Genomic DNA, 19,658 nt, shown 5'->3' with positions numbered 1-19,658 from the left:
ATATTAGAGATTCTTAAATCACTTTTAAAGCTTATTTTAGTGTAACTATAACCCACACTTTTCAACTGAGAAAAGTTAAACAGCTGAAATATCAAATAATTTGTCCTTGGTCTTGTAGAGAATTGACAAAAGAAATGGAAAGAGAAACTACTGCTTAGGAATTTAAGATCAGCTCAGTTTAACTATCTGTCTTATCATATTTGTATTTATGCTTTATAAATGTCCTGTAGTTTCATACTAGTAAATGTAATAATTTTCAATAATGAAAGAAAAATCTAAATGGTGAGAAAGTTAAAACCATCATAAGATTGTGTAATACCTTTTAAAATTATGATCTGTAATGATGCACAAAGCAGAGGAATTATATGAGCTGAACAGAGCAACCAGGAATCTGGTGGGATGTGCCTGTAGGTTTTCAGTGGCCTCTCCCTCAGCAGTCTGGGGACTAGCTAGGGATAGATTCCCTAGGGCCCAGAGCTCTTGTGACAGGAGCAGCCCTCTTCATGAGGTGCAGCACAGGTCCAACAGAGATGTTGCCAATCATCTCTTTTAGCCTAGAAGATCCATGGTCTTCCCTGAATGGAAAGGAAACTCAGTTTGGTTCAGATTGTATTGACACATTTATCCCCCTTGCGGAGCAGTAACTGTTAGAATACTTCCTAGGCTTTTGTTATTGATGGTAACAAAATAGTGATTCTTGGCCCAATAATGTCTTTTATAATGTATTTTGTTTTTATACTTGGAATCTTAAACCTTTTATTCTTAGTGCCAAACTTAAAATGGATTTGTTCATTACTACTCTTGATTCTAAATTTGAGGCTCAATAAACAATTCAGGTCTTGGCAAGCCTTGACACAGCATGGCCTTTGACCCAACTACTGCCCTCCCCCTCAAAATTTAGGACCTGTCCAATTCACAAGGACATCCATTGCTATGATAAAAATTTTGCAGATTGTAAATTATGACAGGCACACTGCTTTTCTGTTCCTGAGTTTAAAAATACATGTACTTCAGCTAAAATAGCTAGATTAATGGCCAACAGCCAGTGGAGAAATGGATTTTCCACTATTCAAAGAGGCCAGAATTTCCAGGGGAACTGTTTCTGTAGCAAAACCTAAAATAAAGAATTGAAGTATATGTTGATCTTCCAAGCTTAAAAATTCTTGTATTGTTTTCTCTGAAGTCAATGGTGGTCTCTTGTCTTAGTTGAACTTTTTTTCCAGTTGAATCATTTGGATAGTGGTTTATGCTTGGTATTAACTTTGGAAGTTCTCATGAATTCATTGTTTTTTAAATTTTAAGAGAGCAGTTATATGTAAACAAGAATTCTATCAAGAAATCAAATTCTGTTTTCCCATTATTTGAGTAAAGCTGAACTAAGAATACTCTTAGGAAAGAACGCAGAGCTTAGCTTGTTTTGTGTCTGCTGGAAGGCATGTTGCTCTGTATTGGTATCCTTGCATATACTACCATCTAGACTCAGGCACATAAGATTATTGTAAGAACTTTAAGTGATGTTTCAAAATAGTTTTATCTTTTTATTGGAAAGCAACCATTTTCTAATGAAGTGATTACGTTTTAAAAATTACTGAAATCTCATGCATTGCCTATGGGAATTTAAAACAGTACAGCCAACTCTGGAAAACAGCGTGGCAGTTTCTTATGAAGTTAAACATCCACCTACTGTATGACGCAGCAATTGAACTACCAGGTGTTTATTCTAGAGATAGGAACACTCATGTTCACACAAAAGTCTGTACATGATTGTCCATATCAGGGTTATTTGTAATTGCCGAAAACTGAAAACGACCCAAATGGTCGACGGTGAAATGGATAGACTATGATACATCCATACCCTGGACCAATGATAGAAAAGAAAGGAATAAGCTGTTGATACACCCAGTAATTTGGGTGGTTCTTAAGGACATTGTGCTGAGTGGAGAAATCAGTCTCTAAAGGCCACATACTGTACAACTTCACCTATATTACATTCTCACAGTGACAAAATTATGACGATTGAGATCAGCGGTTGCCAGGGGTTAGGGTGGTTAGGCTATAAAGGGGTAGCATCCTGGAGACTTTTGTGTTACTGGAAGAGTTCTGTATCATAATTGTGGTGACGGTTATACAAATCTATACATGTGATAAAATTTCATAGAAACAAGGCACACACCCTGCAAATTAGCGGTATAACAACTGGTAAATCCAAATAAGGTCTGTAGTTTAACTGTGTTGTACCAATGTTGGTTTCCTGGTTTACATGATGTACTTTGACCATCTAAGTTCCCATTGGTGGAAGCATACATGGGACCTTTTATACAGTTTTTATGACTAGTTGTGTGCCTTAAGCTATTTCAAAATTAAAAACTTGAAAGAATTGAGGAAAGATGATAAAAATAGCAGCTATGGCGACAGGTCCCCATGATCAGGTACTAAGACTGACTGGCTTGCCAGGGGACTGGTTGAGAGGTCAGCCTTGCCTCTGGGGCTTCATGGCTTCTGGCTGTGAGGGAGGCTCAGCTGACGCTCCAGCAAGACAAGCTGAGTGGACTTCCAGTTAAGCGTGGCCCATTGACCTGATATGTTTTTCTTCTCTTCCGAGAATACATTAAAATGATGGCAAAGGAACTTAAACCCCCTGTGAATCCATAGTGTAGAGACCTGAAAAAGGAAATATCTATTGAACAAAAGCCTAAAGAAATTTGGGGTGATAGAAATGGACAGAGGTGCGATAACTGCCTTACACAAACGGAAGGAACTGCAGAGAGAAGTATCAAAGAGAACTGAGCTCTTCAACCCAGAGAGCCCCCAAGGCTGGGGAATGGGCCCCACAGAAGGAGAGAACGTGCAGGGCTAGGGTCGGAGTTATACAGGTGGTTCTCCTCCAGGATCCCTTACCTTCCCCAGCCACCACTGTCACAGCTGCTCCCTCTGCCTGGCAGCCAAGGCTCAGTCTCAGGATGTGTTGACTCAGAGGTGCTCTCGACCTGGAAACCTCAGCCGAGGGACTGAAACTCAGGAAGAAAGCAGCACTTTCTTTCTGAACTGTGGGATACCCAACCGCCTTCCAGACCTGGGAAAGCCGACTCCCTGGTGACTGCCCCTGGCCCCACTCAGGGACAGGAAGTTAGAAGTTTCTCTGGAGAGACCCAGTGGCCCTTGGTTACTGTCTCTTGGCCAGCTTTCTTTACAGCTGACTTGCTGTCCAGTTGTTTTGAACGAAGCCTCCTCCTTAATAGCCACCCTATATGCACATGCACACACTTCCAGCCAGCGTTTTAGGGCTTGATTCCTAAATACAAACTGATAGTCAAAGATTACCAGACATTTGAGGAATGCCTCCAACATGAAAGACAGTTAGATACCAAACAATGGGGGACTGGCAGATAATACCCCTCAAATTACAGTTTATTCCGATAAGAGATGATACCACATCCATAAAACAAGAACAGGATGCCTTTTAAAAGGAATAATCAAAAAACTTGAAAGAGTCCAAAAGTATATCAAAAATTTTAAAAACAGAAGAGTTGGAAAGTAAAGTTGAAGCTTATCTGTCAGAGACAGAACAAAAAACGAAGAATCAGAGAAAAAAGGTAAGATGATTAGAGAATAAATCCAGGTTATATAAAATCCTTCTTCGAGTTCCAGAGAATGAAGAGATGAGAATCAAACAGGAACATTTTTCAGACCTGAAGGATGTAATTTTCTCTATGGATAGGGTCTGCTTGAGTGCCAGTAAAGTAAATTTTAAAAATACCCACACTGAGACAGACCAGTGTGTAGTTTCAGAACACAGGAATAAAGAGAAGGGTTCCAGAAATAAGCCCCTTCCCCTGCCCCATCTCATAAAAAAAAAAAAAAAAGTCACATACAAATGACAGCTGACTTCTCAGTAGCAAAACTGGATATTTAAGACAGTGGAGGGCTTCCCTGGTGACTCAGTGGTAAGGAGTCCTCCTGCCAATGCAGGAGACACGGGTTTGCTCCCTGGATCCAGGAGGCTTCCACTTGCCTCAGAGCAACTAAGCTGGTGCACCACAACTGCTGAGCCTGTGCTCTCGAGCCCAGGAGCCTCGGCTACTGGCACACCCTAGAGCCTGTGCTTGCTGCAACTAGAGAAAAGCCTATGCAGCAACAAAGACCCAGCACAGCTGAAAATAAAATTATTAAAAAAAAAAATAAAGACAGTAATATATAAGGAACAATATCTTTTAAATCCTAAGGGAAAATCACTTTCAACCTGAAATACTCTGCCCAGCGAAATACCAATCAAATATCAAGGTAAATATAATCTCAGACACATGGGGACTCACATCTACCTCCTATGTCATTTCTCAGGTCATTCTTAGAGAATGATCTCCAGCAACTAGAGATAAATGAAGAAAGAGGAAGATGTGGAATCCAGCTAATGAGACTCTCTTACATTGGGGACCAAAAAGGGACGTGTGAGGGCAACAGCGTGGCAGGAAACGGTCAGGCCAGGCTGAGCAAGAGGACAGAGAGTCCTTGGGGAAGTTCTGGAAGAAAAAAAAAATTGAAGATTAACTGACAACTTCGGCTTGAAAAATATAGGCTTCTGTTGCTGCTGCTAAGTCACTTCAGTCGCGTCCGACTCTGTGTGACCCCATAGATGGAAGCCCACCAGGCTCCCCCGTCCCTGGGATTCTCCAGGCAAGAACACTGGAGTGGGTTGCCATTTCCTTCTCCAACCTTTTGAAAGTGAAAAGTGAAAGTGAAGTCGCTCAGTCGTGTCCGACCCTTAGCGACCCCACGGACTGCAGCCTACCAGGCTCCTCCATCCATGGGATTTTCTAGGCAAGAGTACTAGAGTGGCTTGCCATTGCCTTCTCCGATAGGCTTCTGTTAGATCTCATGGAATGTGCGGAAGATGCATGGAAAAATCTAAGGAGGTGTTGGAATGAGACTTGTTAATCTCAGGAGAAACAAAAAGGTGTATCAAGAAAGGAAGCACAATTCTTGGTACATTCCTTGCATTCTAGTGACCAGTATTTCCGTTCCGTTCCGTCGCTCAGTCGTGTCCGACTCTATGCGACCCCGTGGACTGTAGCCTACCAGGCTTCTCCATCCATGGGATTCTCCAGGCAAGAATACTGGAGTGGGTTACCGTTTCCTTCTCCAGACCAGTATTTACAAAGTCATAATAAATATTAACTATTGATTTCCCAGGAAACTTTTGTTATAGGAAAGACTGGGAACAAGGAAAGTAGAGTTGTTTACCATAGTGGAAGGCCAGTGGTTATTGTCCAAAGTCAAGAAGTCAAGAATATTAATCAAAACTATGGCAGTAAATATGAAAGAGCACTTTCAGTGGCACTGTTACACGGGAGTAAGGCCAGGGGTGGGGAAGGATGGATTATTTTCCATGATAAGCCTCTATCAGTGTCTAATAAAAGTTGATAAGTAAACTTTTAATAATAATAAAAATTATTAATAAAAGTTATATTTTTAATAAAGAACAGTTATAATAAAAGTTACTATTTTCTTTCTCCCCTACTAACATGTAATGCAGAACCTCTTTATCCTGAAGAATATATGTGTCATGTTTCTGCCCCTTTGAAAGTTGTGTGGTTTTTTTATTCTTTGTTGCTTGGACCTCTGCAAACAAGGTACACATTTTGGTGGAGGCAGGCGGTAAAGTGACTTGACTGGTCTACCTGGAAAGATTAATATTGTGAAGCTTATTGTTTGTAGGTGGGACAAATATATCCAGTCTCCAAATATATTCAGAGCCTCATAGGAATGATTTCTTGTCTGTAACATCAGATTTAGGATAGCATTTTAAATTTAGACCAATGTTCTAAATAGTTGCCTGTCTTATACTTGTCATAGCACTTCCCTCTCTATGGCCTTCTATTGATGTAGAAATGATGCTTTTAAAAGTTAAATCCGTGACATATGCAGAGATAGAGCATCATGAAGCCCAGAATGGGAAACCATATCTCCACCTCCACCGCTGTGAGCACAGGGCCTGGTGCACACTCCAGAAATATGTAATGAATGAACTGATGGCCAGGAGAAAATGCCAGTGACCACCGACAAAGAACGTTCCAGGCTGTCCTGTGTCCTAGAGCCATCCACACCCATCCCTCTCCTAGCAATTAGGCAGAGCAAAAACATCTCTTAAAAATGTCTGTTCTGTTGCTCAAATTCCTGTCCTTTGAGTCAGTGATGCTATCCAACCTCTCATCCTCTGCCACCCGCTTCTCCTCCCACCTTCAATCTTTCCCAGTATCAGGGTCTTTTCCAATGAGTTGGCTCTTCACATCAGGTGAGGTGGCCAAAGTACTGGAGCTTCAACTTAAGCATCAGTGAATGTGATGCTTACAATGAATATTCAGGCTTGACTTTCTTTAGAACTGACTGGTTTGATCTCCTTCCAGTCCAAGGGACTCTCAAGAGTCTTCTCCAATACCACAGTTTGAAAGCATCAATTCTTTGGCACTCAGCCTTCTTTATGTACCAAAAATCTTCTTTGTTGATAGCCAAAACACTTTCCATATACTTAAGTTCCTGTCATGCACCCTGTTTCCTATCACTAGTGTGATGGCCATTAACCTACCTAAACCCAAAAGGAGCACTGGCTTCTGAACTGACAGCCCCCCTGCAGGGTATGCTTCGTGGGGACTGCATGTCTGCTGCAGACTCCATTTACAGTCAGTTCCAGGCAGCTCCAGGGCAGGCGTGGCCAGGGTCACGTGGCCGCACCAGTTCCCTCAGTCAGGATGGACGTGCTCTTTCCTGCTTTCAAATCAGCATCCATGACTTTGTGGACAGTACCGTTGGGCACACATGGGGATCCTTGGCTATGCAGTGACGACCTCTAAAGGTTACTTGGTCTAGTAGTCACTTATTTTCTTAATTTGGTTTTTTGTTTGTTTTTCAGAATGTTATGGAACAGTTCAATCCCGGGCTACGAAATTTAATAAACCTAGGGAAAAATTACGAAAAAGCTGTTAATGGTAAGTGTCTGTTCTCTAAATTTATAAATATAGAGGGCATACAAAAGCCACTCATTAAATATTTTACTTAATTATTTTTAAATACTTGCTACTGAATTTCTAAAATATCTTTAATTTGGTGCAGTTTATAATTAATCTACAGAACTTCGCAATGGTAGGATATTAGTTTTTTTGAAATGAGTGAATTGAATAATAGACTACTATATGTGACATATCTTAAATATCAGATTTTGCTTTTTGAAACTGCTTAATCTTTTATGTCATTAAAATATAAACATGTTTTCTACTTTATAAACCAAATTCTTTGTAAACCAATATATTAAAAAGGTAGTTAAAATATTAGGATCCTAAAGCATAGGAATTACTCTCCTTTTTGTTTGCACAGAAGAATTTCTGATCTTTGAGAGTATCATGGTGGGGGCGGTGGCGCTGTATCACTTTTGCTAGTAATATGAGAAATAAGATGTTTAGCCTGAATGGAAAAACATCTAAATTAAAAGTTGAACTTAGATTATCATTTAAAATGGACTTCAAGCATTGACTTTTGTCTCTCTGTGAACTAGAGTCAGTTGCTGGTTTGAACAGATTTCGTTCGAGGAAGGTGATGTGTGTCTACACGTGCATTCCCGTCCCCAAGGCGGGTGCTATCAGTGATCACCTTGAAAATAATCACCAAATTCTAACACGGTCGGAACCATTCTCCATATGTAGCCTGTGTCACCCACCTGCCAAACATGCAGATCCCAGTTTCACCATCTACCTTGATTCACTAGGGCCAGCACGTAACACAAGTAGAAAGTTTAGTTTCCAACACTTTGAGATTTGAAGACGCCTTCAGGTCAAGCTCTGTGTCTTTTCTCCCCGTCTTGCTTCTGTCCTTCACAATACCCCCACCTCCGGCTGCTCCCTGGTGACGTTTTGAAAATAAACCTGCGCCCTCACACCCTCAGCCTGGGCATGTGCCAGGAAAGGGGAGGCACTGGCAAGCCTTGGGGCGTCGGGTGGCGGGCGCGCTGCCGTTAGGGCCACTGCCGCAGTAAACCACTTGTTGGCTTTTCTCTGGGTTGTGGCGCTCTCGGCCAGTGTCCAGTGTCAGCAAGTGAGGCAGGCCTGGCCGTTTCCTCCCTCACGCCCCTGGCAGTGTGGGTGACTTCTGTGGGGACCCCTCCCTCTTTTAACAAGATGGAGCCTTGTTTTACAAGCTGACTCTCCCCTGATGAGGGGGTGGGGGCCTTCCCTGGTGGCTCAGAAGGTAAAGAATCCACCTGTAATGCTAGAGACCCCAGTGTGATCCCTGGGTCAGGGAGACCCCCTGGAGAAGGGAATGGCTACCCACTCCGGTATTTTTGCCTGGAGAATTCCATGGACAGAATAGCCTGGCAGGCTACAGTCCATGGGGTCACAAAGCTTTGAACATGACTGAGCGACTAACACTTTCACCTTTTTCTCCCCTGATGATCGCCTAGTCACAAGAACACAAAGACATTGCCTTATCCATCACCATGAAGGAGAGCACTCTGACCTGCAGTTGTTTTTTTCCTTTCCAGCATGAGCTGCCTCTCTGAGGCAGAGATTTATAAAGTGACGCAGTGAATAGCCCACATCTTGGCCTCCTGCTAACAGGACTTCTCCCCAGAGGCCTCTTATCACTTTAATACCTCCTGAGGCCTATTTTGCACTTCATAAGGTGTTTCCAGAATTTCTGCAGGCCATCTGTTTTTAGCTGAAGCCATTGAGAAACTTCAATAAAACGTGTCAAGTCCTTGGTAAGAATCTGTAGTACAGTCAAGGATGCCACGTGTGCAGTCAGGCAGCAGGCACTGCTGATGAAGGGCACAATCACGGGGTCTGAGCAGGAAGTCAGGAGAAGAGCAGGCAGGAGGCCGTTTGGGAGCTGAGTGGGCTGACAGGTGGCAGCAGGCAGCCGCTGCTTTCTAGTGCTCCAGGCAGAAGAGACGGCCTGCAAGCCGAGACCTGGGGTCCACACTCGCATGGGTGCGGAGCCTGGGGGAATAGAAAAGGTGAAATGATGTCCCATTATTAGCATATTAGGATGCAGCATTGGTTACGTGTTGCCGTGTAACACGCTGCCCCTGAGTTTGATGGTTTCAGATGACAGTAGTTCGCTATTTCCAATGGTCCTGTAAAGGCAGTACAGTTGCCTGTATGCCTGAGACTCTGCATTGCAGTCAGAATCAGCTGGGGCCAGGGCTGGGCTCACCTCCTCCCTCAGGCCTGGCTGGCTGTCCCAAGAGCACAAGCCCCGTGGGAGTTATGCCTGCTTGTACCCTGTTGGCCAAAGCAAGTCACATGACCAAACCACTCCTCCGTGTCCTAGACAACACCACCAGCTGGGAGTTCTGGGAGGTGTGATTCACTGAAGGCCACAATTGTAAAAATCCAGGATGAACTCTGTGGAGTGAGACAGGCTCCCCCTGGGCAGTGGGAGGCCACTGAAGCTTTCTGAGCAGCACTGTAACCTCGTGAAATCATATCTAAAGGAAAATTTTTCCGGTGGAAGTGTGTAGTTTAGGTTGATGAAATAGCTGGTCAGCCACTAAATGAGGACTAATAAGTTTCGTTCCTTAAAACAGTAGCCAGTATAAAATCTCTAATATATTCACAAGAGGGAGCACAATTATGAAAATAACCAGTTTCTTTTTTTTTTTTAGATAAATAATGTTTACATTAATACAGCTTTATCATAAAAGCAGGATATTTTACTAGACTAAGAAGGTTTAATACTTTTAAACATATAAGTCAACAGTTAGTGAAACTGAAAAACTGAAAAAATTTGAAAATGTTGAAATTGAAAAAATTTCAGTGTAGTATGTGGATACAGACCAAAAATTTTGTTTATGTTGTGTAACCCTATATTACCTTCTCCTGCTAATCTGCTTCTAGCTTATCAGCGCCTCACAATTTTAAATCTTCCCACTAAAATATTACATATAGCCAGTAAGCTGTCAAGTTAATATAAGTCTTGTTTTTAGGTGGAATCACCTCTTTTTCAGTGCTGCTGCTGCTAAGTCACTTCAGTTGTGTCCGACTCTGTGTGACCCTATACACGGAAGCCCACCAGGCTCCCCCGTCCCTGGGATTCCCCAGGCAAGAACACCAGAGTGGGTTGCTAGCTGAGACTAAAGAGTCAAAAAGCACCGTGATTTGAACTGAGGAAGTGAACACGCCAGCTGGCGTTGCTTGTACTGCCTGTTTCTTCACTGACCTTGGGTCTGGTCCAGAATGTCTCTCCTGCTCCCCTTCATGAAACAGGGTAGTAACATCAGCACCCTGTGTCTTAATGCCGTCTGGTAGATGAATTAACTTAAGTAACGATTTGGAGAGTCTACCTAAATGCTATTTGTTATTGCTCTTTTTTTATAATTATGCTTTATGGTTATCCTCAGTTCAGTTCAGTCGCTCAGTCGTGTCCAACTCCCCAAGATTCCATGGACTGCCTCACGCCAGACTTCCCTGTCCATCACCAACTTCCAGAGTTTACTCAAACTCACATCCATTGAGTCGGTGATGCCACCCAACCATCTCATCCTCTGTCATCCCTTTCTCCTCCTGCCTTCAATCTTTCCCAGCATCAGGGTCTTTTCAAATGAATCAGTTCTTCGCATCAGGTGGCCAAAGTATTGGAGTTTCAGCTTCAGCATCAGTCCTTTCAATGAATATTCAGGACTGATTTCCTTTAGGGTGGACTGGTTGGATCTCCTTGCAGTCCAAGGGATTCTCAAGAGTCTTCTCCAACACCACAGTTCAAAAGCATCAATTCTTTGGCCCTCAGCTTTCTTTATAGTCCAACTCTCACATCCACACATGACTACTGGAAAAAGCATAGCTTTGACTGGACGGACCTTTGTTGACAAAGTAATGTCTCTGCTTTTTAATATGCTGTCTTGGTTGGTCATAACTTTTCTTACAAGGAGTAAGCATCTTTTAATTTCATGGCTGCAGTCACCATCTACAGTGATTTTGGAGCCCCCCAAAATAAAGTCTGTCACTGTTTCCTTTGTTTCCCCATCTATTTGCCATGAAGTGATGGGATCGGATGCCATGATCTTAGTTTTCTGAATGTTGAGTTTTAAGCCAACTTTTTCACTCCCCTCTTTCACTTTCATCAAGAGGCTCTTTAGTTCTTTGCTTTCTGCCATCCTCAGTCTTATGAAATAATACTATAATAGACCATTACATTTCCTAAATCTACGTGTATATGTATGTAGTAAAAGCTATAACTCTCATAATTTTTTAACTCAAGACCTGCAAAAATAGATTCATCTATTTGCCATGAAACTCCTACTTTTTTGGCCTTCAATATCTTCAACCAGACTTGTAGATTAATTAATTGTATGACCTCTTCCACCTTTTTTCAACTTGAAATATCTTTTAAAATCCATCTTTGAAAAACAGTACCCGCTCTACATTGGGGCAGAGTGGCTGGTGTGGCCTCAGGTTTTCTTAGTAAGAGGAGATTGCTTAGGGCTCTTTTATCTCCAAAATCCTGTGATCTCCAAGGCTCCCAGGCAAAGTGAGGTCTGTGTAAGAAGCCAGCCTTTGAGCAAGATAAGATATTTTCTCCAAAGTCACACTAAATAGCCTAGGTCTTATTGAAAATCTTGCTTACTGCATACCGTCAGTCTCCTGAAACCCAGCCTGCTGTAAAGTAAAAGAAGGAATTGGTATTAGCAGCTTCAGCCAGTTTATCCAATACACATACTGTTAGGGCATTTTTAGATTAACATCCTTTGTTTCAGAAAAGAAACTAACTTGCCCAACAAGGTCATGTTAGTTAGATGGAAGTAACAGTGGAATTCAAACCCAGATTTGTCTTGCTTCTGACATGTGCTCCAACCACTGCCCACCGCCCCCCAAAAAAAAGGAAAGAAAAAGTAAACCAAATCAAAAGCAGATTTCTATACCTTATAATGTAGTTTTCAGAATCTGTTTTCAAGGAGAAATGTGATTTTTAAGATAATTAGGATCCAGCTTGTATAGCAATAAAAGTTTTCCTGTCTCTGCCAAAAAGGAGGGGAAAGAAAAGCAGAGCATTCGGTTATTTTTCAGGTAATTGCATTGTTTTTTGAAATGATAATGTATTTCAGATTTCAAACACTTTTCTCCTGGCAACAATATGATAGTTGCTTGTGCCTTAGATTATCTGTTTCAACAGAAAAAAGTAAAAATGCCATCAAAAGCCTGGGTGCCTAGGCCACCCCATACAAGCCCCTCCAGCTAACAGTGTTGCAGGCTTGTGTTGCTGTTAAGTGACCAGCTGGCTGGAGTGGACATGTTTCAGCCTTGATCCTGTGTTAGGAACACAGCCGCTCTGGGACTGGTGTCGAGAGCAGCTCCTCTGGACCTCCAGCCCCTGTGGCTGAAGGTTCCCAGGGCTGGTCAGAGGCAAGGTGCTGTCCGGTGGGTGGGGGACCTCCACCTGGCACAGCTCTCGAGCACCACCCCTGCCCTCTCAGCCACACTCGCCTTGACCACAAGGGACTCAGATGCTCGGAAGGAAACCTGTATCACTCCCTCCTTTCTGTGTGTGATGACTCTCTGTGCCACTTTCCCTCTCTAGCTATGGTCCTGGCGGGAAGAGCCTACTACGATGGAGTGGCCAAGATGGGGCAGATTGCCACCGGGTCCCCCGTGTCGACAGAGCTGGGTGAGCTGGCCATCCATTACCTGTACACCTAACTTGAGCCGCGGTTCCTGGGCTGCTGTCCTGCAAACGCTGAGAAGAGCGCTCGGAGAAGTGGCCCAAATCCAGAGTAGAAAGGGGGCACTCGGGTAGAAAGCCCAGCACTTGGGTTCCTTCACCTCTGCGGTGATGGACTTCTCTGTAGTCTGTCCACGGTGGAGGCTTAGATGAGGGCAGGCCACTGGGAACTGGGCTTCTGCCCCTGAGGTTTGGGCCCCAGGTCCCCCTTGAAGCGTGAAGCCCGGAAGCCTTGACCTCGATTCCTAACTGGAGGGGTGAGTGCCGGGCCTCCCGCCGCCGGCAGAGCGTTTCCTGTGAGTCACCCCGCAGGGTCCGGCTCCTTTACGCTCTGCTCTTGGCTGTGGCTGCTTCCCCACTCGCCCTCGGTTGTGATTTTTCCGGTTTTGCTGGTATGAATGGATCCCCTGTGCACTCGTGGAGGGTGCGGGCAGCCACACCCGGGCGCGCCGAGGCTTCTCTGTACAGAGCCCTCTTACTGTGCCGTCTCCAGAGCCTAACACAGAAGCATCATTTTAAAAAACTTGTTGAACACATCTTTCTTGACAAAGGGTAACATTTCAGACTTCACAGTGTGTGTCAGAATTTGAAGTGTTCAGAAAACCAGAGGAAAGAATTAGTACAGTGTGTGTACTTTCTTTTTAAAGAAAAGTGTGTCCCTCTCCAGTTAAAAAGTGGACTGGGAAGCAGAGGGGCAAAGGAGCATGTGCTTAAGGTTCAGATAATGCGTTTCTGTGCTAAGTGTCTTGAGGTTTTTTTAGATACTGTGTTTTTCCAAGATCGCTTGGAAAGCTCTTAACTGACCCATAAAAGCCACGAACAAGTTTGAGGTGTGGTGACGGTTCTGGGGTTGGAGGCTGGGCTGCTGGGTAAGGCAGTGGGTCTGGGCCCTTGTTAACATTCTCTGACAACTTTTGTACTTAAAGAGTTCATAGTCTTGAAACCTGTAGCTAAAAGCTAAGCCTGAAGTGATGCTGAATGATGAATAAGTCAGTACTGCGATATATAATAGAATAGGTTACATGCAGAAAATTTTCAAAACCCTGAGTTGTCTTCTGTTGGTGCCATAACTTCTGCATGCTCTGGCAAGATCTGAATTCTAGTAACCCCATCCAAAGTGCGATGAATTTAATAAAATACACAGTGGTAAAAAAAAAATTACATGCTCTTACGTAGACAGAAGCAGTAAAACTTAGGATATTTGAGGGATGATTGGACTGATTATAGGGTTCTAAAAATAGAACTTAATTTAAAAAAAACATCCTATTTGTGTCAGGCATCGGGCAGAAAAATGCCTGACCCTTATTAGGTTAAAACATACGGCGCTTTGCCTCCCCGTCATTCAGTGTGCCTTTTTAATGATTTATGGTTCCTGCCACTGTTTGAATAAGACTTCTGTTCCACACCTTACTTGATTCAGCTGTGAGTTCATACTGTTGAATCAACTGTTTCCACAGCAACCGTGTTGTTATAAACATAGTCTTAAAACTTCAGCTTCAATGAGGAAAGCTTTCGTGAGTATGTGTTTCATTCAGAGGGAATGGAAATTACTTGCTGTGTTTCATTTTTGTTCCAAGTTGTCCTTTTCACTTATATTCACTGTATCATATATTTAATGTTCTACTCACAGCCATTCCATGAGAAAGTTCTGTCCTTGTTGGAGTTGCTTTTGGAGGCCTGGCATGTTCTGCTTTTGATTCACTTAGTTTATCTTGTTGTTAAAGTTTAGACTAAAATACTACCCTGTTTCTGTTTAAATTCCTGTATGGAAGAGCAGAGGACAATTTAAAGGAAAAAGAGAAAGACCTAAAGTAGATTGTGTCTTTCTTGTTTTTCAAGAAGATTCTCTTGTCTGGTTTCTGACCTTGTGGTATTGATGTTAAGACCTGCAGGGGAGTGTGTGCTGGGACCACACAGTTAGCAGGTGTTCCAACTTGAGAATCTGGGCTCCTCACCTCCGCACTTGACTGCGTTTCCCTGAGGCCAAGGGAAAGGAAAGAGGCAGCCATTCAGGTCGCTGAAGAGGAAGAAAATGGAAATAGTGGGGACCTTTACGAAAAAGAGAGACTGGGAATCGTTGGTGTCAGAGCAGCCAAAGCCTGGGGAGGGGCGGCTGTTTCAAGCTCAGTAGTCTAGGGTCCCACTCAGGAACACCAGGTGTCATGGGTCAAGGGAGATGGAAATACCACAAGTGTTACAGACATAACATTTGGCTTCTTCCACCTGTTGTCTGACCTTTGGACTGCTGTGCTTCGTGTCGAAACTCAGGTCTTGGTAAGTGCGTGCTGTGAGCTGGGTCCTCCGCAGGTTGCCTCGTCTCCTCGGGAGTCCCGGCGGTGGACGTTACCTCCCAGGTGTCCAGGGCGGGCGCTCAGCCCACGTTTCCTCGGGGAGCCTGATAGACTGTAAGAGTCAACCTGGCCGTCACGGCTTCTGCACGGGAGTGAGACAACCTCCGTGAGTGCCGCCAAGCAAGGCAGCGAGGGCTGTGGAGGTCATGACCTCTGGGTGAGGGTGGTGGGCAGCCCAGGTGCTGCCCAGGAACGACCCTGCGAGCAGGCCGGGGAGGCCAGCCAGATTTTACTTTTCCCTGAGGCTGCCCATCGCCTGAGAGAGGCTCAGTGAAGCTCGCGTTGCTCCAGCGCGCTGTCAGCCTGCCCCGCTGCGGGGCACATGCCCCCGCGTGAGTGGGGGCAGGACCGAGGGAGCGGACGCCGACATGGTCTGGGTGGCCGGGAGATGGAAGGAGAGAGTGTGTTCCGGAGTCTCCTAGACCAGAAAGGTGCCTCTCTCGTCTCCTCACGCTCACAAGCGTTTGAGGACTCGATCTGTGATGGCTGTTTCCATCGGCGTTGCTCTCCCATGAAGTGGGCAATATGTTCATAAGGATACACATTTTGCCTTGATTATCCTTGATTATGCATGAGCAGATTTTTTCAATTCTCTTTATTGTAGCTTCATTTTCTATTTCATTAATCTCTACTCTTACCCTTATTTTCTTCCTTGTACCATCTTTGGGATTACTCTACTGCTCTTTTCTAATTTCTGAAATGATACATTTAATTCATTAATTTTAAATATAGGCAAGACCACAAGATGGCCATACAAGTTAAAACTATGCAAAGCCATCTTAATCAGTGAGAGAAATTATGATTGTCCTGTGACCTTTAAAAATGTTTGTCAGAAACACTAAAAACTCTGTTAGTTATAAATGTATAAGGAAATGGAAAATTGACTTGGAACTTTTAAAATTTGTTAGCACTGTTTTGTAGTTTCTTTTGTAGAAATCTTATACATTTTTATACATGCATTTTTAGATACTTATGGTGTTTTTGAAAGGCTTACTGTATATGGCATTTAAATTTTTTTCTAGTCAATTCTGTTGAGTTTTCAATTTCATTCTTTCTCATTACTATCCAAATTAATTGTATCATATTTTATAATTGCTTTATTGAGACCTAATGAATACATAGTATAGTTCACCCATCAAAGTAATATAGTTTAGTGATTTTTAGTATATTCACAAAGTTTTAAATTATCATCAGAGTCAACTTAAGAATATTTTTCTCACTCCGAAAAGAAATCTCATACCCATTAGCAGTCACTTCCCATTCATCCCCAACTCCAGCCATATTTAACCATTAATATATTTTTTCTATTATAGGTATGGTTTTGCTAAACATTTCCTATAAATGGAATATTGTATAGATCTACCACATTTAATTTTATCAGTTGATGGACATTTGGGTTTCTTCTACCTCTTAGCTACTAAAAATACTGCTACTATGAACATATGTGTACAAATTTTGTGTTTACCTACATTTTTCCATCTCTTGGGTATACACTTAGGAGTGGAATTGCTGGTTCATATCGTAACTCTAAATATAACCCTTTGAGGAACTGCCAGACTGTTTTTCAAATGGAGTGCACCATTGTGCATTCCACTAGACTTCCCAGACAGTGCTCGTGGTAAAGAATCTGCCTGCCAGTGCAGGAGACACGATAGATAGGGGTTCAGTCCCTGGGTTGGGAAGATCCCCTGGAGTAGGAAATAGCAACCCGCTCCAGTATTCTTGCCTGGAAAATTCCATGAACAGAAGGAGCCTGTAGAGCTTCAGTCCTTGGGGCCACAAAGAGTCAGACATGACGGAGCACCTGAGCACATACCTCCCACCCGCAGTGCATGAGGGGTCCCGTTTCTCTACAGCTTTGCCAGCACTCGTTATTGTCCTTTTGTTTGGTTGGTGGTTTATTGTAGCCATCCTAGGAAGAATGAAATACTACCTCATTTGGGTTTTGATTCACATTTCCTTGGTGGCTAATGATATCATACATCTTTTCACATTCTTACTGGCCATTACAAATCTTCTTTGGAGAAATATCTATTCACATCTTTGCCCATTTTTAATTGTGTTATTTGTCTTTTAGTTAATGCATTTGCTGGTCAACTTTTAAAAAAAGTTTTGTTTTCTGTTTTGATCCTTTTTATTATCTATGCTGTTTGGGGTTCTTGACGGTCCAATTCTGCTGATGCTTTGAAGTGCCTCTTGATGATCATGAGAAAGTCTGTCTGTAAGGGTTTTTTGGTCATCTCATTGTTCTTTTGCATGTTGGGGTCACCTGTGGAGGTATAAAAGATTTGTCATTGAAAGTCACCAAGAAATGAAAATCAGAAATGCCAAGTAATAGTGGAGCTTCTCCGATTTAAATTATGTTTACTTCTTAGAAAATAAAAATAGTTGATATAATAGGACTTACCATTTGATAAAACTCTTGTAAGATATTTAGAACTTGCAAAGCAATAGAAATGCTCCTTTATTTTCTATCATATTCATACAAAGGTATTCTGCCAATTTTGTGGGGAAGTGACTCAGACTTTATAGACAATACTTTAAATATCTAAAATTTATAAGCTATTCTAATTGTCTAAAACTTAAGAAATAACAGGAGGTTTTAATTTTCTGTAGGTTAGTTATATATCGTTCTCCCAAGGAAGTCATTCCTGATGATTTTCTCTTGAAACTTAAAGGTCCTTTATGAATAAAGTCTGTTCTCCTATTTTAGAAAATATTGAGAAAATGTGTCATTACTTTTTCTCAACTGTAATTGAAACTGATAGAAAAATATTTTAATGATTCAAGAGAAATGCCAAATTTTAATCATTTTTGTGCTAAATGCTCTCTATCACTTGAAGATTCCAATAAGAATTAGCATATATTTTGAAATTGCCTTCAAATTCATTTTACTGAATGAATTTTATCAGTTGTACCTTAACTGAGCAAACTAGAGCCAAGGGGCTGGCCAGCACTGGTAGGTAACTGAAATTTGAGTGGGACCCGGCCGTGCCCACTTGCTCATGGTTGTCTGCAGCTGCTGTCAGGGTGCAGAGGAGTTTGACCTCTGAGACCTGAACTGTTTGTGACCTGGCCCCTGGCAGGCCCTTATCTGACAGTGGAAGTCCTGTAGGTTCATCCCGTTGCTTAAGTCAAGACCGAGCAACCATGTGAGGGGTTTGATATCCTTCTCTCCAAGGAAAGAGCAGCTCCTTAACCACCTGGGTTTAGGACTGCACTTTCTGGGATTGTTCCTACAGACTGTTACTAAGTACTTGGGTTTAACACACGTCACAGCACAGTCCCAGTAAACCACAGTGGGCAAACAGCTCAGGGTCAAAACCGCCTTGCCCTGTCGGGAGGGAGGAACGAACAAACAAACGCAAAGCCAAAGACCAGAGCTCTGCAGTCAGGATTTGGCAGGTGAAATATTTTAATCCACTGTGTTTGTCAAAGAGTAAGTCATATGAATAATGCTCATGTGACTCAGGTCGTCAGGGCGTGTGCCTGGAACTGTGCACATAAATCTTTATCACAGGTACACAGTTCCACTCTAGGAACAGTGCTCGTTTAAAAGAGGAAACTGAAGTTTGTCTAAAACTTCCAGTTTTGTCCTTAAATCAAATGACGTTTATTTTTTAAAACAGAAAATATGGAAAAGGTTGGAAAGGGAAAACAGAAATGGTCAGGGGAAAATATTTTGGCAAAATATTCAAAAGAAACTTTGAATCAGTTTTTTCATCTTTAAACCATAGAAAAATAAAGCTTGTTCTCATTTATTTCTCAAGGAATAACTTGAGGGGACTCTGCTTTGGGGAGCTGACAGATTTCCTGTGAGGTGTAAGAACCTCAAGGTTACATCTATTTAGACTGTGTTACTTTGTTCCAATTCATCCAGCTATTACATTATTTTGAAGCATCTATTAAATTGTTTAGGCCAATTTCCTAAATTGAGCGCAAAACAGAAAATTTTATCTCTTCAGCATCAGAGAACCTAGACAATCATAGGTTTGCCTTTGTTATTGATACGCAGTTTAAAAAAATGTTTATTACACTTTTGTCTTGTTGACACTCAAAATCCAACCTGACAGTCTTGGGTCTTAAAAATAAGAGTGGGGAAAAAAAAACAAAAACCTGAAATATTTTTAAAGAAATGTTGTTTATTCAGAGAAGTATCTTAAACAGATTCCTAAAATTTAGGTAAAATGGAATTAATACCAGAGGCAATGAGAAAGCTAAGTTGAGCCAAAGCAGTTGATATTGATCAAAACCATTTGTCTTCTAGTTGCAAGTAAGGCTCACTTTAAAGAGATTAAACTCCTTCCCACAAAAATAGGAAAGAGTTAATAAGGAATTTATTTTATTTGCTTAACTTTGTGCCTGCCAAATGCATATGAACTCCTTTGCTCACTGTGATAATTCTCTAAAGCAGGTGCTATTATTATTTTCATTTTACCGATGAGGATACTGGTATTCAAAGAGAGTTAGATAACTTGCCGGAGTCACTCATCTGGTTAATGGCAGGTTAATTGGAGCCCAGGAAGTCTGCCCGTGGTGCAGCCTATTATGCTGATTTAATTTTCTATGTGTTGAAAAGATGAGCTTTTTCTGACATGATTAATT

General features: G+C 42.3%; 1 protein-coding gene across 1 annotated transcript in view; it reads left to right on the top strand.

Moving 5' to 3' along the window:
• The window catches only part of BAIAP2L1 (BAR/IMD domain containing adaptor protein 2 like 1), a 75,694-nt gene that overhangs the window by 20,241 nt on the left and 35,795 nt on the right, over positions 1 to 19,658 (top strand). The window contains exons 2-3 of the mRNA XM_055410302.2: positions 6,905 to 6,980; positions 12,562 to 12,648. Coding sequence (XP_055266277.2) covers positions 6,905 to 6,980; positions 12,562 to 12,648 — 163 coding nt within the window. The remainder of the gene's footprint in view (positions 1 to 6,904; positions 6,981 to 12,561; positions 12,649 to 19,658) is intronic.

The sequence above is a fragment of the Moschus berezovskii genome, chromosome 27, assembly GCF_049115385.1.
Source record: "Moschus berezovskii isolate FMDL1 chromosome 27, NW_MosBer_1.0, whole genome shotgun sequence".
NCBI lineage: Eukaryota > Metazoa > Chordata > Mammalia > Artiodactyla > Moschidae > Moschus > Moschus berezovskii.
Note: the sequence above shows the minus strand (reverse complement) of the source record. Positions and strands in the feature narration are given on the sequence as shown.